Genomic DNA, 24,075 nt, shown 5'->3' with positions numbered 1-24,075 from the left:
ATTTGAGCAAAATTAAAATAAAATTGATCATAAATGGAATCTTTGTTTTTTTTTTAAATCCCTAATTAATCCAAGAATCATTGTTTTTTATGGTAGTTGCAAGTTTATATAATAAGAATAAGTTACCTTATAATATAAACGATGCATATTTAGCATAGCATTATGTGTGGGTATTCACATTAACCTTTTTGATCTTACTAAATATGCAAGGTGCACTTTAAAGATAAACTGTTTATGAGAAGCATATTATTTAAACTAAATAAACAAAAATGTTCAAGCATTTTGTAGGTTTTCCATATGTCCTGTATTTTATTTAATACCCCAGTGTATGTTTCACTTGCAGGCCAAAAATGCATATCCAACAGAACTAAAAAGCAAAATTTGTAAAAGCTAAAAATATCAACGCAGACAGACTAGAAAAGGGGTGTTATTTCCTCCAAAAATTCTCATGTCATGTCCTTTTTAAGCTTCCATCAGCAGGTATACCAATTTACAAACCTCCCTGGAGTCAGATTCCTCTCTGTCTTTTCTGCTCTATTCGACCAGCCAGCCATTCATCCATCACCTGTTCATCTCTCCATTCATCCATGGAGGACAGAGAGGGTACAGAGGAGAGGAAATTTGTTAGGGAAAATGATTTTTTGTCAAGTCGATGCTCTAACAGGAAGGCTGAGGAGAATTTGTAGGGAAAGACTGAAACAACAGACGAAGAAGGGGCCAGTGTGGAGATTTGTGATGGGAGGGTGATAGAAGAACAGTAGGCTAATAAAAGGAAAGGATTGTGGAAGAAATGCAGAGTGACCTTGTTTTAGATTGATGTCTCTCAAGAGAAAGTGAATTGCTAAAGTGCTTACACATAAAAACACACATACACACACAGGCACACAAGTACCCTGTTGTAGGGAATCACCACTCTGTCATCGCACCAGCTCATTCATTAGCCCAACTCCTGCTCTCTCTCCTTCACTTTCTGTCTCTTTTGCAGGGCGTCAGATCAATTCTGAGTGAGAACATGACTGAGCACAGCTGACAACTGTGACTAATCAGATGAAGCTGGGCTTAGCACCCAGCTACCAATAACCTACACTGAGCTTCTGGTCATCTAAAAAGGCATCAGGCTCAGAAGAATGTAAGAGTTTGTGGAAGGTAAACGGTACGATGTCGAGTTAAAAAATGTCTTTAACTTGATAGAAAATATGTGCAGGGAAGCAAATGAAGGACGTTAACACAAAGCAAATTCTTTGATAATCAATAACTTTTTACTAGCTTAATAAACTAACTGATGAATTAAACTGAGAACCAGAATTACCTATTTGAAATTTAATTCAAGAAAATAATTTTTAAGTGTCACAAATTTCCTAGACTTTGAGGTATACTGCATCCATATTCATAAACAAAATGACAGTTCTTTAATTTAAAACTGCAATTACATTTCCAGTGTCATTAGGTAGCTGTAGAACAGTATACAGCATAATCTACCTACTTATACAGAGCACTAAAAAAGAATGTAATGCACTTTTTCTGTTCTCTCCTTCAGTTGATTTTGTGATTTGGTTATTTTATGTCAAAATGTTTCATCTCATCTTCCCAAGGGCCACATTGCTAATAGCAAAATTAATTTGTATTTTGAATTGTTATTCCTACCATGGGGCACTTTTCAATATCCAGCCTGCTTAACAAAAAAAACAGGCTTCTTAAAAGAGTAAATTGATTTTGACGTTGTCATAATCAGGTAGATTATCTACCTGATTTAAAAAGAAAACAAAAATCTGGTACTTTTTCAGGTAGATTTGTGACGCATTAAGAAAACATGCCCAATCTGCAATAGCAGCAAACTGCACCTAAGCACCTATAAGTAAAGTTAACTTAAAAAAAATGAACGGAGTAGATTGTTATTCATGGTGGGATAAGAAAATGTGTAAAAGTCAATACCATCTCTGTGTTTTTGTAATTATAGAACCTAATTATGAATATAAATGAGCAAACAATGGAAAACTTTTGTTAAAACCTCCCACAACATGTTATCCGTGTTTTCATGATGATAAATTACAAAGAGTGGATCTGCGAGAAAAGGAATTTCGAGCACGCTTTGGAATTTTGCCGCTTTTAGCAAATAGGAATTATTTTTGAATGAACTAAAGTTTGATAGTGATGAAAGTAGAGGAAAAGGTCGATGCAAACTGAGGGGAATCTGAGAGGGGAGGGAAGAAATTGTGGAAAACCAATCTAAAGAAGTAGCAGTGAACGTTAGAGAGGGGGTACATGGACAGGAGGGAGATCACAAGTGCTTATGGGAAGAAACGCTTGGCAGAGGAAAGATTCAGATAAAGGGAAATGCAAGAGAAAGAGGCAGCTTCCTGATGTGATGACAGATGAAAGAGACATCAAACCACAAAGGAAGACAAAAAAAAATCTGATATTAAAATGGGCTTATCACCTTACTGTTTTAAAAGTATTTGCTGTGGCGGCATCTCCTGTTTTAGCTTCTATGTCACTTGCTTTTCAGATCAAACAATTTGAAATATTAGACAATAACCTGATCATATTGAAAGTGCAGTTTTCCAATGGCAACACTGTCCATCAAATCACGCACATTGCCATTTACTATTTCAATCCAACAATACACTTCTACCACAGAGAGATACAAAAAAAAAAAATCAAGTTTTAGTCACTGGATACATTTAAAATGCACAATAGCTAGTGCTGTGTTGGACATCCTGTTACCTTAAGGACTGAGTTAAGTTTGACTTGGAATCAAGAAGATGTCAACATTTCATTAATAGGTTCATATAGAAATGATAGGATCAGAGTTACTGTAAGTTTGTGACTGCAGAGGTCACCAAGTCACAGCAAAATCATTTTCTTGTTCAAACAACCAGTTTGAGTTTGGCACCATGTTGCCCTGCTCCCATTAACAGATAGGTATGCTTTATTCACAAAGTGATGAACATGATATCCTCACCTCACAGTTACTAGCTCACAATGTGCTAAGAAAATATTCCCACTCCATGATACTACCACCACCAGCCTGTCATCGAGTCTTTGACATAAAGTTCTCTCTCTCTTACTATTCTCTGTTAGCCTAATAAAGAGTTGTGTGTGAAAAGTAGCACAGTGCAAAGTCTTTTGTATCCCATTTATTTCCCACTCAGATGTTGGATTTTAACTTCAGTAAGTCATCTTCACCATGACCAGATGTCTAAATACACAGTTTCTGCAACTTATCTGTTTGATTTGATATGTGTGTTAAAAAGCCACTGAACAACAGCACCTAATAAAGTGGACAATGAGTTTTCAAAAAGTGCTTGCTGCCAAGTAACATCTTACATTTAATATTTTTTAGCTGTAAAACATTCAGTGAAAAGAGTGGATTGATTCCTGAACCCAACCTTTAGATATCTTTGTGGGAAAAACAATGAAGCTCTGACATGTTTAAAGGAGAAAAAATAAATAAATCAACACAAATATAGAATAAGAGCTGTCAAGATAATATGTTTATTTAAATGGGTTTTAAAATTGTTTCTTTTTTTGTTGGTTTTATAAAACAGAGTCAACAGCTTTGTTGAGCATTTTCCATTTTCTCCTGTGTGTATTTACTCTATAGATATTGCTATTCCTAATATAAACCGTGAACCCAAAGCAGTATCAGTGATTTTATTCAGAGTGATGCTGTCACACCAGAATGCATTGGTCACAGTGCATCCAAACTGTTCCAACATCATCATAATAATTTGTGACGACCATGACCTCTTCTTGATTCGGTGTAGTATTATCTTAAGCTATTCAAACAGGGTTCAACATATATATTGTTTTGCTATTTTGACTTTAAGAGGTTTAATGAGAGACTGTTTTGGTAAGAAAAGTGGAGCTTACTCTTCTGAAGCACCATTACAAAAAGTAAATATTTTTCAAACATCTCTTAATCTCCAGTGGTGAATTATTATTCTTTGAAGTCCTGCAGTTAGGCTAGGTTTACAAGTCTTAATAAACAACACCAAATGATTGTCAAAAAAAGATCAAAAGGACTTAGTATTTTAGCATAGCATTTTTTTTTTGCTTGTTTCTTCAAAATAGCACATCTTTCATCTGAATGGCTTTCAGTACAGTCAGATCTCATCCATACAGATATGTATAAGAGAATATGTGAAGGTTTCTACTTTTTCAATTACAAGAAATGCAACAAACAGTGGTGCTCAAAAATTTAGAATGTGTGCTTTAAAGAAAAGTTGATCAATTTTATATAATTTTGAATTGCTCCCTTTAAATATTTTAGATTTTCTTTCCTCTTTTTGCCTTTACGCGAACTGCTCATTTGTAGTCATGAATTTTTAAACATGAATCTATAAACGACACTACGCAAGCAAAAAGCGAACGTTCAATTGTCTACAATAAAGTTTACGGTTGAACTACAACTCTTTTATCGTAATAAAGTGCTAGTTTTAGGGAAATAAAGTCAGAATCCATCCATCCCTCATCTAAACTTTCTTATCCTTGCAAATTTACAACTAGAGGCTCATGTATGTCTTCCGTGGACATCTGACCACATTATAGTTACATCAGAGTTGTAACCATAGCAGAGAAAAAAAGATGCTATATTATCAGAAGAAAGTCATAAAATTATGAGAAAAAAGTTTTAATGAGATCAAAGCTATGATAGAATAATCAAGATTTGACATGACCAGCTCGTCAGAGTCACAGGAGTTTGCACAATCATTTTAATTTTTTATTTTTTTTTTTATTTTTTTGCTGCTTCAAAGTAAAAGTATTTTACCATACTCTGGACCAGCCATTATAAATGCAAGCATATTTCTCACAACACAAGACAAGTTAGAGTGGGTTTTTGTTATAAACTATGTGAGCAGACATATTTAATTAAAACAGCAAGGTAAAGAATAATTCACACGCTTGCTATTTTACATTAAGTCATAATCAGCTCAAGTATGGGAGTTATAAAAAGATGTTGGCTTGCATTCCTGTCTTGAATGAGAAATGTTTTATTGTCAAACTGCCTTAAGTAAAGACAAATAAAACCTGATAATGTAATCAGAAGTTTAAAAAAAAGCTTCAAAGGAAAGAAATAAAGAAGGTTTAGAGTTCTCAAACTGCCAAGCCAAATGCTTTATTTAGCACATTATGTGGTCTTTTGTGGGAATAAGGTTCATTAAAAATGTAATGGTGCTCTTCTCACCTTGGAAACCAAAGCGTATGGCTTGTGTCTTGATGCTTCAGCCAATTAAAATACAGTAGGCTTATAGCATGGCATCCAACCAGTTAAAACCATTGTTTGTTTTGGGACCCATGCTCATTAAAACACAATGACAATGATCCGTATTATGAGACCAAAACTGACTAAAATAACATTTACTTCTCTGGAAGCCCAGTATTATTAGGATAAATACTAATGTCATGAGCAGAAATGCCACAGTTTTGTCTGTCACTCTGTTTCTGAGACATGTGATTGGGTTTACAGCTGTAAGTAAATAAACCGGTTGCACAGTGTGTGCTCTACTGAGAGTTTAGTGTCAGAATTCCTTGGTTTCAAACACGTGTACAATTTCTCCAAACACTCTTGATGCAAATATGATCCACTTCTAACCTGCCAAAGAAAAGTTGCAGATGTTCACCTTTGGCTGCAGCCCCCTCAGCTAAATGCCAAGCAGATAAATCTCAAAACCCAAGGGTGGAATGGAAAATTAATATTCTGATAAATTGAGCAGAAAGTCAAGAGTGCATTATGCTGATCTATCCCATCAGTGATGATTTAATTTAGGTTTTAAGCTGCTCTGGTTTGCCTTTAGTTCAAGGGAAAAGGAACGTGGCTGGTTTTTCAACCTGATAATCTTCACTCCTATTTTCTTTCTATTAGTCATTCCCACTGGCAGGAAAATGACATATACCTTATAGCAGAGATGAGAAACACCAGAGGTGCATCTCAATAAATTAGAATATAATCAAAAACCAAATCTATTTCTGTAACTCAAAGCAAAAAGAGAAAATCAAATCTTACAGAAACACTTCGGATACATTGGGGGTTTGAGCTGAAAACACCAAATAGAGTTTCACATGAAAAGGGAGTGTAATGTTATGACCAACACAATCATCAGGAAGATGCTGACTTTGCAGGTGTTCAGCAGACAGGTGCTGACATCATCCACATGGAGAATGCGTCACAAAAGGTCATTAGATAGAAGCTGGCTGTTTTCAGACTGCTGTATCCAAGTATATTATTTGAAAGTTAAGTGGAAGGAAAAAAAAATGTGGTTGAAAAAGGTGCACAATAAATACAGAACTAAACTGAATGAGTTTCATTTTTAATTAAATTTTTAAACTAAATTCACTTCTAATTGTTGTGCCTTTCATTATGATTTAACTTTCTTTTTATCATTTTGAAAAGTGGGGTAAACATGTAAACAAAGCAACCTTGCAAATAAACCTGTCACAATAACAAATGGAGATGGAGGGTAAATTATCCCAGAAGTTACTGTGATAAATGATTCAATCTTTTGTTTCTGAGACCGTTTTCAAGTAACACAGCAATAATGGCATAACACAGCAAAAAGAGATTCTAAAAGATCAATAAACTTTAAAATTAAATAAATATTTAACCATGAGACTGGAAGACATTTAATTTTTAAAATAAACAAAAGCAAAAGAAACAAAAAATTAATTATAAAGTCTGTCTAAACAAAAATCTTCACATAAAACCAAAGCACCAGACTAAGATTTTAGTCATCTGAAATTTGGTAAAAAGAGAGAGAGAGAAAAAAGAGAAAAACTAGATAATCCAAAGGGAAATTGAGTTCTGTTTAATTTATTATGTGATTGATTTTTTTGTTGACTGTGGCAGATCTACTTTCACCAACGTAGAGATTTCAGTCAATTTAAATTTTCTGCTGCATCTACACCTCCTAGTGCAAGATTGTCAGCAGATGCCAAAGTTTGTGTTTTTTGTCATTCGAGTTTAACAAATCCAATGTAGGAGTGATATTTTTACACTGAAGAGCTATCACTTGAAAACCAATCCAATCTTCTTTCTGACTTCAAATTTGATGTGAAGTAGGCAGATGTTAAACTTGATAACTTTCACAACATCACAAACTCCAAACTTTTTCCTTTTAATGGGTCACAGCAGAACAGTGATAACAAATGGCTATGTTTCCATCCCTCCAGACCACCACAACTGAGTAACAAGCTGGGCCTGTAGCATTTCGGCCAGGTTTGTGATACTGCCCTTAGGCACAGTGCTGTAATACGTTAGGAAGTTTTACAGTCTGATCCATCACTAACAACCATACGGGATGGGTCTGTTCAGGCGCACATTCATTATTTTGTTCCAAAAATGCAGCCAGAGCCATAAAGAACCATCTACAGAGACGAGAAGGAGTCCTGCGCCAGATGGTGTTGCCCCTGCAGAGTAGTGATCTAAACTTCATCAGGTTTGTAAGGGGATACATGAAAAATAGGATCGACTCGAACACAGTTAACGGAGGAGGAAACACTTTGGCCAAACCTGCTCATAGAAGTTTGCAAAGACACCATTTGTGTTACATTTAAGAATAAAAAAAATATTGCAATCAGCCCATTATACCAAAAAGATAATAAAAATATTCCTTCAAACTTTGGCCAAAGTGAAGAAACTATACAAGGCCTGTCATCAAGATCAGTCCTATTACGCCACTGTGGCTATGAGTCCCATGTCTTTCTGCAGCCTGTCACTCTGTTGCTGTCATCTCTTTTGACTGTTTCATTGATGTCCCCTCACTGCTGGCTCGGCAAACGGAGCAGCAGCCCTGAAAAGTTTGTATCGTTTGACACCTTTTACTGATTTTATCTCCTCAGGTGTCAGGTTGCTGTAAGGGAGTACAAAAAAATGCATGTAGTAAAACTCAGTAAGCAACAGCTTTTATGTTGCAGCCATATGTGAATGTAATTGGCAGATCTTAACTAATTTGGGGGGGAAAATGCATTGGTTTTGCTGAATAGAGTTGCATAAAATGTTTTGAAAAATACACTTCACCCTATAAGAACATCTAAAGGCAAGTGAACTGTGGAGTATTTACCCTTTATTTTAAACCCCCTTAGGATCAAAAATCTGTTCTGTGAGGGAGACCTGGCCAAGACAAAAAGTAGATTAATAAAAAATAGAAACAATAGCAGTTTTATTAAAAAGAATTTAAATAAATGCACAATAATAAATATTTCTTAAATTTCAAATTAATCTTCAAGTTCTGAAGCCTCCAGCAGAGATGATAAAGTCCAGTCCTCCAGATGCATCCCTTCTTCTGCATAACATGACTCAAATGAATGGCTCATTACCAGGCCACTGAGGCACTGAATGGCTGCTGATGAACAAATTCGGACATCCTACTTTAATGAAGACACTTCACCAAAACACTTTTGATAAATGAAACTCATAACTGATTGAAAGTTATGGCTCATGGTGACTTTATGAATTGGAAGAGCAGTCACCTAACATGACCTCATAAGATTAAGTGCACTGATGTCCAACCTATCATTGCTCAAAGCAATTATGAGTATAACACTGGAATTATGAAAAAAAAAATCTTGAATCTGCACAACTCAGAGCCAAAAACTGGAACATTTGCTTGTGAAGCAGAAAATCAATTTAAAAACCAAATATCCTGTACAGTACTAAATGTGAAATTTAAAAAAAAAAAGTTTTTCTTAGAAGATTCCAGGATATTTCCAAACTGACTACAAACAGCTCATAATTTTGTGTAAGCCACTTACAATCTCCAGTATTCTTTGATTTCTGGAAGCATATGATTTTGGTTTCATGGAATTTGAAAAGAGTTATGGTTTTTCTGAGTGATGTAAAACGAAAACAGCAGATGTTCCATCTATGGTACCTGCCAGTGCCGCATAAAACTGCCTCTGAATGCTAATCAAAGTGGGTCTTTCCTCTGGCTCAGCAAAAAAGTTCATGAAATGATAAAAACATTTTTTTTTTTTTTTTGGGCTGTGTTGTCACAGAGTCACATGAGTGATAAAACAAAAAAAAAAAAATGAAATAACTTGATGCAATTAAGTACAATCTGTAACCCATTTGGTGGGACAGGCCACTAATCTCACCACACAGATGAGATCAACTAAAAACTGATGAATGTTACCTTTGTGAAAGTATGAATAAGCTAATGATTTTAATTTCAAAAGGCAAACGAAAACTTGTAAACAGAAAATAAACAGGAAGTACTAAAGACCAGCAGAGAATTATAGTAAATATATCATACATTAATTCTATGCATGACTTGCTACAGGTGAGAACAGTCAGACAGAATTACTTCGAAGAATAAAAAGACAAGACAATGAGACGAATGGGACAGGAGGACTTGCAAAGAAAGACACTCTACCTTCTGTGTCTTGGCCGAGGCAGGCTGATAGCAGCAGGAGATGAAGGAGTCCAGTTCTCATTACATTCATCCATCTGACTCGGCCTCGTGACGGCGGCCCCATTAATCGTGTTCTAACCATCCTCACCACCATGCTTCAACAAGCATCCAGCTGCGTAGAAAAGGGAGGAGACAGGAAGACATTAATGTTGGTTGTCTCCAATCATTAGCCACATCTCCAGCTGTGGGAGTGAAAAAGAACATCCAGTGACCTGTGGCTTTCTTGCTCAAAAATGAAAGGAAACGCATGTCAAACTTTGGGTTGTTTGGGCTGTATCGATTTCAGTGGGTGTCAGTGGGGAGGAGGGTAGGTCCGAACAGGGTGGGTACAGATTAAGCTAATGGGAATCATCCTTTGTCTTCGACAGAAACTACTTGCTCTAAGGAACAAAATAAGATTTGATGCATCTTAACTGTATGCACTCTTCCCTACAGACATAGCCTTCAAAGAAAATATTTTCTTTACAGGTTTTCACGTTGACAGTTCCCTGTGATGCATCCCTAAGATAAAGATCTAAAAACTCTAAAGCCTAGATACCATTTAATATTTATTTTTGAAGAACGAAAAGCACACTAAAATCGAAAATCTTTAATTGGTCTTTGTGTTAACACTTGAAATTGCAGGGGTTTTTTAGGATGGCAAACATTAAAGAAAAGGAGACAGAGAAAGGAAAATGATGGTGAGGAAGGTAACTTTGTGTTGGATAAAAAGCCGGACGTGTCAGATACATTTCAAATCTTGCTGTGGAAAATCTGCCACATTTGAAAAGCTACATAGAGAAGCAAGCATGAAAAAAAATACATTGACCTGACATCCTTATTTATTTAAGCAAGTGCAGCTTGTTTTGTTGTTGTTCAAGCAGTTTAATATTAAAATAATTATGCATTATAGAAATAGCAAAAAAGAGAAAAAGTCCAGAAGTTCAACAAACGTTTTTGCTCTGAATGTACTGTAATGGGCTTCCCTACAGATTTATAATGGATTGATTTCAACTCAAAGTCATCAGGCATCTTGACTGACTGTTTATGCATTTGCATAAATATTTTTGAGTGCAACAGAAAGCATCCTTGGGTTCTCAGCACAAACAGTCCAGATGGTTTCATTTCATTTTGAGTGTTTGGATAAGTGAATAGAGAAAAAATGTATAACGCAAGCAAAAAAAAAAAAAACAATTAAATAATTTTTATTTCATGTAAATTCTTGCATTATCAACTGATTGCACGTTGAGCAGACACTGACAAAAATATGCAACTAAAAACAATTTTCTTTACACACGGGAGTAACACCTTTACCCAAAACATGCTAAACAATGTCCTTTCAGAAAGAGCTATTAAGTTCTTCCCTTTAAGGAACAAAAAGAGTTACCGGTTTAATTAGAAGTGATTCATGAAGCTCCCATGGCAGACATTACTGTGGCAGAGTCAGATTACTGTTGCCCCTATTCTCTCAATGGAGATTGAGTTGGTTGACAATGAAAATGTAATTGGGATATTCTACGAAGCCCCAGAGGTGAAATCTAGCTGACTTAAACCGCTAACTTTGTTCGAGGCTGACACTTCAGACACATAATGTGGGCATGATCTCAGTTCTGCCGTTTTCATCTATTCATTTGGGAGTGTAAGCGGATGTGCTGGATAAAGTACCAGAGAATGTCTGTGGAGGGAACGGATGACATCTGACATTGTGAGGATACTCAGTCTTGATCAGAAAACCCAAAGGCATTTCCCCCCCAAACCCCCACAGCAGTTGCTTTTATTGATCCTAATATTTGAGATGTTTATGCATCCCTAATGTAATGTCAGACCTGCATAGGAGTTTTATAAATAACTCAGTTATTTTTCAAAAGACTGAGCCACAGGGCAATTGAAGAAGAGATGGCACACGAGACTTTGTTTGCATCCCTTCCATTTGTGATGCTTTGAGAAGATTTGAAATCATATCAGATATACAAAAATATGTTGCAATCTGTCAAACAAGAAAAACAATGGCAAGAATGCATTTGAACAAAACATTTAATCTGCATTCCTGTCGTATTTTATTTCTCTTAGTTAACTGTGACAAAAGATAAAATACAACTAGATACTTCCAGTCATTGTGCACAATCTACTCATTAAATGTCTTTTGACTTCATAAATATAGAAGTGATTCACTATTGGGCTGCAATTTAAAAATATCCCATTCATGTTTGATATGTTTTCAAGTTTAATTTGTCCATTTTGCAATCCATTTTTTCCCGCAAATATCTAAACATGATGCCACAAAATGTATCTAAAAAGTGATGTGTGTTTCTTTAACGATCATGCAGTCTTAAGGTCAATAAAAGCTCAATAAAAGTCTAAAAGTCAGAAAAATCGCAATATACAATTGCCTCAGAGAGGGAAGGTCAGTGTGGAGTTTGCTGCTTGTTTTATCTGAGTTTTTTTTATGGCTACTTCAGATTTCTTTCAGTTCAATGTCCTATGTTGTCTCTAACAATAAAAAGCGCTGAAGTTTAATTATTCCATTTTCTTATGCCGTTCAATATGTTAACTGAGTTGGCATGAAGTTCCCTCACTGATTAAACTGTTATGCCCTACAAGAAAAAAAGATGAACTCTACGAACTGAACAGATCTCAGCAGGTACAGAATATTGTGAAATCATTTCAATCTGCACCAAGATTAAGTGATAATGCAATGATCCTCTAAAGATGAAAATCAGACAGTTGTTTGAGGGGATAAAGACATTTTTTTTCCCTTATTTGGCCAATATTAATCAATTCTGAGATAAGAAGAAAAGCAGTGTAAGCTGTGTTGATATATTATCACTTTTCCTCCCTCATGTTTAGATTGGGCTTCGTCCTCCTTACTGATGAACTCATCTTTTATCAGTTAATTTATATCAAGCAGAACCAAAACAGTTTCATATGATGAACTATATTTCCCTAAATAGGATTTCTAAATGATTTCAGTATTATATTTTGGAGAGTGGTCCCCAAAATATAATACTGTTACAATGATAATAAATACAGTTGAAAAAGTGTCTTACTGAAGCAGGTTTGGTTGTTTTGTGGTGATTTTACATTTAATAGTCCTCATTACAGCCTGACAATGTGTTCCATGAATGATGCTATGAAATCAAATGGGAAAAGGCTACTTACTCTATGTACTATCCTAAGTTCAACTCAAGTATACAGTAAGAGGAATAAACATTGTCTCATTGCAGGCAGGCCACCCAGATCAGGTTTCTTGAAACTTGAACTCTGATCCAGGTGAGGTCTGAACAGCACGTCAATCTGGACCAGAGGGGGGAATGCAAATCTGACATCTGAAAATGTTAAATATTATAGAATTTTGTCATTTTTGCCTTTGATATAATTAGGTGAAGGTCAGTTCATTTGTTCATCATTGTATGCAAAGTGAGTTTATCCTTAACTCCCTGCCTTCTGCTTTGTGTACATTAAGTCCTGTGAAAAGGTGCACATGTCTTAGTCAGACACTTTGACTTCAGTTACACCCTGTAAAGGATTTACAGTTAAATCATTTATAATAGATGATTAAATCCATTGATGATGGTTTAAAAGGTGCACAGTGCACACTGCATGCATCCAAAAATAAAAATAATAAATGAATCCGTTGTTTTTTAAAACGTTTGAAGCCGATTTCAATTTTCAAATTTTATTTAAAAAGAAAATGTCTTATTGCAACAACTAGGCAAAGAAGCATAAAAACATTTTTTTAATTTTATTTGAAAAGTTATAAAACTATTCACTAGATTCCAGGATCAAAGTTCCAGAAAAGATTTTTATTGAAGACGATTTCTACCCAGCCTAATGTTTTCAAAATGTAATTGTTCATTTATTGAATAATGTCAGCACTGATACGCACTGACATAGTGGAAGACAGCTGAAGTAGATCAAATCAGAACCAGTGAATCAATACTTTTATAAACAAATCTCTACAATTAATACCAGCAACAGCATATCATTGCTTCTAAACAGCATAATAAAGATCAAACAGTTAAACGTTTGATTCTAATCCTGTTTAATGCTGGCAAGCACCTGCACAGCTTCTAAGAAAACTGAGGATAATGAATAAATTATCTTTCTTCATGACTCACCAGTTGTTATCACTGCAGAACAGTCCCAGTCGGGATCAGTTCAGGATAACAACACTCAGACAATGTCAGAGCCAGGAAGAATAGCTGGCTCATGTTTAATTCTCTTGTCTTCTATTGACAGCTCTGTTGCAAACAATTGCAGACCATGCTGTAAGTGTCAGAAACCACAATAAAGTGTATTAGGGCTGAAGGCACTTCTCTACTGCTAGAACTTCAAAAAGTTTGATTCCTCTAGAGAGGAGCGGAAATACACCCCACAGAGAGGCAGGCATATTCAAAGAAAACGAAACATGGAAATTCGATGGAACCGGAGAGACGGGGGCCGATCAGACAACGAGAGAAGAGACAGGAGGGAAGGCTTAAACAAAAGGAGTGACAAGCAACTACAAGAGACTGCGATACAAAAAAGAAGTTCAAACTAAGCAGTGAGACGAAAAAAGAATCTCCTAGGCGGAGTTTGTGACCTGCACTGGTTTTACTAAAGATGAACAACCTTTGAATCAAGTGTGATCACAAGGAAGATGTACAAATTAATAGAAAATACAGATAATATGAGGCAAGTGTGAAATAGAATGTCGGTACTGAAACAGAAGTAACAAGATAGATGGAAATCCGAAAGAAACCGAGAAAAAATTATTAGAAAAGACAACAATAAACTTTGTGAGAGCTAAAACTGGTAATACAGACTCAGTAGCCTTGAGGGAAAGGAGGAGATTTTTGTATCTTGTGTAAGGTCATAAACTTTGTGATCAAAGTTCTGTCAGTCCAAATGACAGATAAGACCTTGGTACTGAAATTGAGTGTTTTTGCTGAAAAAGACAAATTGCAATATTTTCCTTGAAGTCCCAGAGCTGGAATTTCCCCCATCTGTCAGTTCGTCTACATGTTTGCCAGTACTGTTCATCAATGTCTGTCAGCTTTTTCAGGTTCTCTGATGTCAAAATTTCTCTTTTCCCATTCTTTTATTTCCAATGTTCCTTTTTTCCCCAAAAGCGTTATCTGATACGGCTCACAATGAGAGGTTAATTGTCTTGCACAAACATTCTTTCCCAGTACAGAAGGACAATTTCCTTATTGTTGGATGTCTGAGAAAATTATCTTTGGCTACTACAAAGTGCTTTAGAGCTCTTGCAAGAAATGAAAATTTGGAAAGTAAAGCATTGTGGGAGAAAAAAAAAATATCACGGTTTCTACTTCAACACAAACAACAGACCCAACGTCAAAGCACTCTTCGGGCAAACAGAATTGTAAATACAGCTCAAACTTTTTGTATCTGCACAAAAATCTATTTTTTAGAATGTTGTACTGGTACTTTCCACTTTTGACCTCCTTTCTATAGCAGAAAGCCTATGGAAATGTATGATGTAGTATTTTGTAAACTATGCATATGGGAGTTTGATTACTAATATTGATATTTATCATCAATCTTAGTCATTCACTCCTAAATTAGGAACCAGAGTTCTCTTAAAGCTTTGCAATAATCCCCTCTATTTTGCAGCATATGCTTGATCAAATATTTTGAGAAAAATCTGGGCATTTATATTCGGGAACTTTTATTTCATGGAAATGATGGGCAAAGGTAAGTAGACAACATAAGGTATTTATTCCAGCACAGCTCAGCAAATGCTTAGTTACACATTCTGAATTGAGTTTGTGTGTGAAACCACTTGCAGTGCTGTGCCGTCAACATGACTTAACTCATTTGTATGGCGCAAACAATGTTTGCAAATAAACATAAAGCAGGATTTCCATGTTTTGCATCAAAAGTAATTCACACCAAATCCTCACCACTTTGCAACATCGGTGGGAGCAAAGAGAGGGATTCACATTCTTGACACACGCAGTTGTGTTGACCAGGCTGTCCAATAAGCTAATGGCCGGGCACTTTGCCCATCTTGTTCCGCCAATCTCACTGAGTGTCAAAGTGACAGTCAGCACCTGTGAGTCTGAAGAACCAGCATCCAAAACACCACAATTTTCCTGATTGTCCCCAAGTGCTACAAAGAGAGATCCAGGTAAACACACACACAATACAAGGAAGAAAATATATACCTCCTAAGTAGATTTATTTCAAGCATTCCTATGAAAAGAAAACAAGATGCAATTTCAAGACATACATCTAAAGTTTGTCTCCTGAATGACAAAAACAGAGCCTTGCTTGCAACATTTTATTTCTTTACACTTCAGCATTCCTGTGAAATGTTGCTGCATACTCAAGGGAAATAGTGTGGCAGAAAAACAAAAGATAATTTATTGATTAGTCCTTAAAGGTGTGTTTACTTTGCTTTGGATCATAAACTTTGATGTTTTTATCACATTATAGTGACCAAAATGTGTTTTATTTATTTTGTAAGACACTTCAAGGTGGACAAAAGGCAAACTACTGCATTAAAAGTGAAGTAAATGAAGGATGCTTGAAGACAGTGCAAGTGCAAGATGGTGACCGTGTCTTATGTTTAGATTTGCAACTTTTTACATAGACATCTGACTTCTACCTGCCGTATGTCAGTGATGCTGGTTTCTTCTCCACTTCGGGGTCATTTGATTTCACTCAAGTTGAATTGTTAGTATTTTCATCTCCACTTGAACTTGGTACCATAGCGGAAAAAAATTAGTGCATTGATGTCAATAAAACTGGCACCTGTTGTGTGACCTGAAATGTCACCAAAATGAATGAAGCAATTTGTGAAATTTGTTCCCATCTGCCTCCAAGGACGTTTGCTTTCTAAAAGTAATCACTGCAGTGCAGCGGAGCTTACCGAGGGCACAATAAGATAAAATTTCAGCTTCAGAAATGTATGTATTGATTCGTCTAGCCATTGCAGGGGCAAAAACGAATAATATAGAAGGAAAGCAATGGAATATAAACTGGTGGAACAACCAAAAAAAATAAAAAATAAAGATGGCAAAATTGTAGGGAATAATTCTTATAATCTCTCAACCCCCTTAGGGTTTTACAAAGGTTCTTATTTAGTTACTAAATTAACCCTTATTGTTTCATTATTCTGTAGAAGGAACAGTTTGCATGGAGACAAAATAAATGAAAGTTTGCACTGAAACTAACGTTATATATGCTTTACTCTCAGCATGGGAGACAGGAAGAGCAGGTATAAGAAATCAGGTCACCATATCTTTCAGCAAGATTCTTTTGATAAGTCGGTCATCTTGGCACTCCTAGATTGAGAAGGTTTGAAATTATATTTAGGCTTTGCTGTGTCCTTGAGTCCTCTCTGACTTCTCAGTGTTGTAATATTTATGAATGTTCTTTGTTGACAAGCTGTGAAGGGTTGCAGAGTGCGCTTTAGCCTCTCATTTTCTCGCCATGAAAGCTGTAATGTACATTCAAGAAAACGCAGCCTTCCACGATATAATAAGTGGGTGAGGAGAACCTTGGCATCCATCTCTCAATGCTGCAGCTCATGAGAAATGACTCCTATTAAATCATAGGTCTGTTTACAGGTTTTGCCACAAACCAAACACGGTATTTATCATTTTCCTTTGTGTGGTGTCAAAAACCTTGTAGTGCACCCATTACTGCTTTGCTTGCCATTTTTGGGGGGATCAAACAAAAGTTATGGAATTTGAAAATTTGTGTTAGAGTTTTATGACATATTTGAAGGTTTGTTTTTGTTTTACACACATTAGAAAAGTCAAAGTTTCAAGGCTAGTTGCAAGTTTGCCAGCCTGCCACTTTTTAACAACAAAAGTTTTACACAATCCAAGTAGTAAATCTTAAAAAAAAAAACGAAAAAAAAAAACGATGCCTTTTTTTTTTGCAGAGGCATGTCACCCAAAACATTTGTGCAAAACTTTTTGAATTTATGCTCTACAAACTTCACCTAACTTTTATTTTTGTCAAAGCATTGGCTCTTAAATAACACTGTATAACTACTAAGTACATAACCAGAAGTACAATAGAGATTAGAGACACGCTCAGAAATCCAGCTACAAGAATTAGACATTTTCCTGAACCAGTCTTTACAGCAACAAGATGCAGATTGTATGCAAGTTTCTTACGACTATTAAGGGTCAATTTAAAATGTTTTTTTTTTTTTTTTGCAATTTGCTAGCTTAGTAGCAACAATTCCAAATGAGATGATTTCAAAATGGGAGACGTCAGAGAATTTTATTTTGCCATCTAACATCTTAGAGAATGCTTGCAGCAACAGGTGTGGGAGTGAATGTTACATTATTTTCTGGGCAACGAGAGAGAAGCTGATTTGTTCTTGACAAGCTATGAAAAGAACTTTAAATGAAAGAAGCAAATTAAGTGGTGATGAAACTAACACCTAGATAATTTTATACTTTGCATCTGGTCCAGATCTCCTGTTCAGAATGCTTTTGTTTAGTTTTGCTTTATTTTAAAAATAAAAAGGCTTAATCTTTATACCCCCAATAAGTCATTTTGTTGTCAAAAAATGTTACGTTTTTCCATTTTTATGTTTTCGCTTCTCCTGTCGGCTGATGTGGAAAAATGTCAAAAATAAATATATTCAGGATGTAGGAGGCATGATGGTGGCCTTTCAATGCATCCTGAATTCTACCTAAGTAAATGCAGCAATCTACTTTTCTCTTTGAAATACACTCACACTCCAGTTTGCAATGCACAGACACACTAATGTAAGACTATACTAAGAAATGTGATTTTTAGGCAACATAATTGTTAATAGAAGCAGTGCTCATGATTTGTAGAGTCCGTTTCTCCCCAAGTAAAAACTTTCAAAGCAACTCTGTAACACTCTCTCTCCTATTTAAGTCCATTGGAGAAGACTTCATACCAGAGCACTGCACTAATGATCACAATATGAACATGTTCCAACTTTAGCAGCAACTAATTTGACCAAGTAGATGTTCCAGCTGACTACTCGACCAGAGTCTGAGCAGTGAGCAACCAAATTAACAAGCAGAAATATGACAGCTGACAAGGACTGAAATTTGAGTGAGAGGAGAAATGGGGGGCACGGTGTCCCTCTCCAGTCAAATATAAATATGAGAAAATGTGAACAGAGGATAAAAGTATTCAGCAAAGTTTGGAGTTTAAGCCTTTGCTGTTTTTCTGTGCTCCCTCCCTGCCGTAATTAACCTCATTTCAGCAGGGCTCACCATCTGGGCTCAGTAAAAAGCAAGATTGCAATATGCCTTCGCTTTGTTGTGAACTCTTCCGGCAGGACGGCACTCACTACAAACATTCCTAGCTTCTGGATGGATGAGGAGTTGATCCTCCGTTGCAGGATCAGGTCACGTTCTTTTTGCCAGGCATTTTTTAACCCTTTTGAATAGCAAGCAATTAAAAATCAGGCAAGTGCGTCATGGGTGCTGAATTTTATGCGTCAGAGAGAGAAACACTCTGCTCTATGCCGTTATCCTACTGTGGTTTTGTATTTTCTTTGTTTCTATAGCTCAGCAGGTACCACACTGAACCTCACCAACCGGTGCAGGTTGAAAGGGTTTGAGTACGTCAGGTTTCAGGTTCCAGGAAAAGAAAATATAATTGGGAGACAAGCTGCTGCTCACCCTAATTTCACATATAGCCTGATTTTCACATTAATGGTAGTTGTGCTTTATTTATACAGCCAAGTTCTAAATTGAGTGAAAATAAACTACCTTTTAGACACTGGTTACGCAACCGATTTTTTTCCTTCCTGTTTTTTTTTTTTTTGTTTTGTTTTTCAAAAATAATCAGTATGGCTCAATGTATTCCTTCCCAGTGGGAGGTGATCATGTTGAATCAAAATTCAAAAGAAGACTGCTAGGCTAACAAATTCTAAAAATAATAAGTCAAAAATAATTACACTGTCTTCTACCTGTCACTGCTTACCAGTTCCTCTCCGTTTTTAACTTTTTCAGATTAAACATAACGTCTGAAAGTTTTCATCGGCAGCCATTCCTGTTGTAAGGTGACATTATTTTCTTAAATATTGGAGCAAAACTGCAGCAAATGTACATAAAAAACTTTTTTTTTCCCCCATTCACTCTGTATCGTTATCATTGAACATAATCATTAGCTTTAGTACTCTTCCTACTTGCTGAAATTCACTGGGAGACATCTGTGTTCAGAAATGCACAAAAACACAAATCTAAATGCAAATATGCACTCAGTTTTCATTTACCTTACTGTGTACGTCACGAACTGATCCAATATTTAGAAACAGACCACATGGAAACATATTAATAAACAACAGCGCGATCAGGGCATGAAACGGGCCAGCAAGAGTGAGAGAAACTGAGTCAATAATGGGAAAAAACAGAAGCAGACAATTAAAACCAGTGAGCTTAAATCCTGATGGAGGAGTGGAGAATAACGTTAGATGCAGGTGAGGAGATCAGGTGATTGGAAACAGCTGTGAGAGGGACCAAGTTGACAGGCTTGGTGAATAATTAGCACAAAGAAGCTGAACGAACAATTGAAGAAAGTACAAAACAAGGGCGGAAAAGAACAATGCTGATCTAAGAACAAAACCCAATATGGGGAAAGAACATGACATAATAATATGGAAAGGAATGAACAAAATATGGCAAGACTTAGTATAAATGAAATCAATCAAAAATAAATCAAAACACAAACACACCAGGATCCAAACAAATACAGGTTTTGACCTTTTAGATCATTAAAAAAAATAAATAAATAAACAGTGGGGTACTCTCCATTTCCCTGAAATCCACAGTTTTTGTCTCAGTGTCTGTGTTGCTGAAGAGCAGTTGACTTGATTTATCCACATGTACCTTTTCACATGCAAAGGGATGAATAATGAGCCATGTCTGGCGCTTAACATGGTGTTAGTAGATGTTAACCATGACAGATTGTGCTGCCACCGGTGACCACGACTGATCAGTCAGATAGCCTTCACCTCTCCGCTCCTCAATTATTTCACAGCCATATGAGTCTACAGACGGCAATAAATCTCACGTCTTATTTCAGGTAGCTGATTTCTCTGCTTATGTCATGGATGTTACAATTTGAATGTATGAAATGTATGTTTTTCTTCTCCAGACAACAGTGAGTCTGGGATTGAAATATTGTACTTGTTTTGTCCAGTTGTTTTCTCTAGCATGTTCATTTGCAGTCACATTGGAGAACGTAGATCCAACAAGAAATTTTATAGATTTTAAGAGTATTTTGGAGTACAATCTGCAGGATTGTTTACCTGAACTATTAGTGATCAAATTATCTAGAAATTTATCTTCAATATTTATTGTTTTAAATGAATCTGCATCTCAGCAGATATAGCAAACATATTGAGGAGTAAAAGCTTTGACTTTTTTGAACAGAAACATTTTTAGCCTAATTAGTCAGTAAACTGGAGACTCGTTTGAATACATTTAATAAGCAAATGTCTGCACCTGTGTGCCTGGGAAATATTCACACAGCGATTTTAGCAACAAAAAAAAAAAAGCAAATTTGAAAATTGACATCCCCATAGAGCCCACAAAACTTTTTTGTTAAACTTGAAAACTGTCAAGAAACCAAAATAAATCCTGTGGCATGTGTGCTTGTCCAACCAAAAATATAAGAGCAATTCCTTTCTGTCACATTTTCTGCAATTTCAAAACAGTCACTCTGAGATTTTTTTTTTTTGCAAATAAGGTGAATGCAGGTGTTTAAAAATTGACACATTCATAAAACCTTTTTTTTTTCCTTTCTAGATATCTGTCAAACACTCTCGGGAATGTGTTACCGGCACTGATTTCAACATCAGCCTGGTTTCCAGGTAGTTCTCTCCTTAAAATGTCACCATGCTAACACCTGCCTTTGCCAGCACAGTGAACTAATTCCACGGCACAGTATGCAGGCCTGACATACTGCCCTGGAACAGGCAGCCGGGCTTGCACACTGCTCTCAGCTGCCAAATTAAATGCTGTCACGTTTTTGTGGCTGCAAAGCTGCTGATCCAGAGATCCAGAGTGCACTAACTCCACACGCAGAGAAGCTGTAACTAGAGCTCCTCTATACGGATTCATTCATTTTTTCAGTTTCAAAACTACTGAATAGTTAATTAAACATTTCATGAACAGGGTAAAGATGTGAAATACACTTTAAAACAAATTAAAATATGCTTCTTTTATTTATTATGTAAGGATTTAAATCAGTTTTGTAGACAAGCATTTAAACAATTGCTGAATAATTAATGTCTTCAAAAACCTTCATCGATTCAATTTATGCAAAGTGCTACCCCCATTTTTGAATTGATTAGCATGACAAGACTTGATCACAGAGCTTTACTTAATGTGATTAAAGAGAAAATCCATCAAAACGGTTCTTTCTCAAAGATTAACGACACTGGGTCAAAACAGAACAAAGAGAGAGAAAACACCAGGGTGAAGAGGTAGAAATAACTGGCAGAAAAGTTTTCAGTTTTGTGCCGTGAAATAAGAACATAGAAAAACATTAGGCGAACTGCACAAACAAATATTGAGGAGGCTAACGAATAACCTCTAAATATAAATTTATTTAGTTGGTCTTTTAGGAATAAAGCAACATCTCATGAGCCAATAACTTTTCCTTTTTTCATTTAATTAGTTAAATTTGCCTTAAACTCTTTGGTGTTCAACACAAATTAGAATAGCTCATTTTGAACTTTCAGAGAGACTTTACTACCAAAGTCAACTGAATTTGAAGACCAACTCAAATGAAAAGAAATCAGACAAAAAGAGACATTAACAAAATTTAGTGATTCTTTTTGCATCACCTCTGTTGTGGAGGTGATGAGGCTGAGACAATGAAATGAAAATCTATACCAGTACACAATGGATAAAGACTGATGTCACTATCAAATGGCCAAAGAACAAGAATACAGAAAAATTCATCAGACAAGCAGTTCATTTTTATCATATTATCACAAGAGGTAGTTTGCATGAAACTCATATAGGATAGGAAAAATAGGAACAACTTACATCTTAGCAGTTAGGTCAGAATACAGGCAATGAATTCATCAGCTAACTCAAGCAAAGAAACAGAAACCAGACCCAGAGGCATAAAGCTATCAGGTAATAAATTGCTTCTTTTTTGTCTTTTTGTATAACCTGCCAGTATTACCACAACATGTTCTCAGAGAAAATGTTTTGACAGCTGTATTACTCTGAGGCATTCACAAAAAAGGCATGAACTGATGATGTGGAGAAAAGTCAGATTTACACAAACCGCAGCCTGCTTTGCTAAAATAAAGTAGGATATTTTTTACAGAGTAATAATGCTGGTCAGAACTGGAGCAGAAATTACATTTATCAGTGTGATGCCAGAATGTTAGTGTGTGGAGTTAGAGTTTTTATCACAACTGTTCTTTCACCAATTTGATATTAAAGATAGATTTGTTCAACCAAAACAACTTTTAAATCCTTGGATAAGTGCCGGTTTGTTTAGTCTCTAAACAGTTACACAACAGGAGTTCCTGTGACTTCCTCCTGGCAAGTTGATAAATTTTCATAGAAATATTCATTTAATGAACTAAAATTCAAACTGAAGCCTTGCCTCATGACTTTTGCCTGAGGTGTTTATTGTCGTTTGCATTAATATTTTAATTATTGATTCTAAAGTTCAGGCAATAATATCAATATTCTGAATTTGTTTTGTCTCCCATATTTTTTCACATTTAAATTTCAGACATGGAAGTAAATATTATCATTACGAGCAACCAGCCTGAGCACAATTGAATAAAAATATGTCAAATCAATATTTTATGCCCTTAAAGTTAAAACAGCAATTTTTAGCCGGTTATAATTGGATGGAACTTAATAAATTCACAGGCACAATGTGGTTCTTTAATACTCACTGAGATAACTGTTTTTTGTAAACTATCGCAGGAAGAAAAATAAACGCATTAAATGACAGCAAAAGTACAAGGAAATACATTTTTGTGAGTTTGTGGACTATTTAAAAAGCATTCAAATGTTAGAGTCTGAGCCAACAGTTACATGTTTGCTCATTTCTTTTGAAAAACAATAGCAGCAGTAAGCTGCTGAGACACTCAAACACCCGGACACATGCTGTGGTTTTCAGCACTCTTCTTTCGCAGCTCTTATAAAGTTTTGTGTGTCATTATATTTTACACAATACAAATGAGCAAACATGTTTGTGCTCCCTCTTGGCATTTAGCAAAGGAAATGGGGACAAAAGAAAAAAAGGGGGAGGAGAAAAAAGCATCAGTATATTTCCAAGGCATACTGTTGTGCTTTGTAAAATAATTCTCTAAAATAGTAACAAAATGCTACTAATTGGTCACAGTCTGGTGACATAGCTTAAAACAATTAATAAGTCAATAACAATGAATTACTTTTATGCTTGCAACAGATCCAGATCCATGTTCAAAAAGTGCTCATGAGTTCAGCTCTGGCAGGAAAAACAGAGATTCAACTGCAGGAGATGAAGGCAGCACCACTGGTATTGATATGACTGCAAATGTGTATTTAATTAGATACTAAATATGCATATTGATTCTAAGAAATCATTTTGATGTGTAGGAGTGTGTTTGCCCATTGCATTTAGTTTTTTTTCCCCCAAAAGAATGGGTGATTAGAGTAAAAATAAATATCCTTTATTAGCCCACAATGGGGACATTTGAATGCAACAGCAG

The 24,075-nt window shown here is 35.8% G+C and overlaps 1 protein-coding gene across 1 annotated transcript in view; it reads right to left on the bottom strand.

Moving 5' to 3' along the window:
- Positions 1–24,075, bottom strand: part of LOC129353343 (protocadherin-15-like) — a 204,991-nt gene that overhangs the window by 169,063 nt on the left and 11,853 nt on the right. The window contains exon 2 of the mRNA XM_055022626.1: positions 9,372–9,522. Within this exon, the coding sequence (XP_054878601.1) occupies positions 9,372–9,504 (133 nt within the window). The 5' untranslated portion in view covers positions 9,505–9,522. The remainder of the gene's footprint in view (positions 1–9,371; positions 9,523–24,075) is intronic.

Source organism: Poeciliopsis prolifica, unplaced genomic scaffold, assembly GCF_027474105.1.
Source record: "Poeciliopsis prolifica strain line A6 unplaced genomic scaffold, Auburn_PproV2 SCAFFOLD088, whole genome shotgun sequence".
Classification (NCBI taxonomy): domain Eukaryota; kingdom Metazoa; phylum Chordata; class Actinopteri; order Cyprinodontiformes; family Poeciliidae; genus Poeciliopsis; species Poeciliopsis prolifica.
The sequence above is the reverse complement of the archived record's forward strand: the minus strand, read 5'-3'. Positions and strand labels throughout refer to the sequence as shown.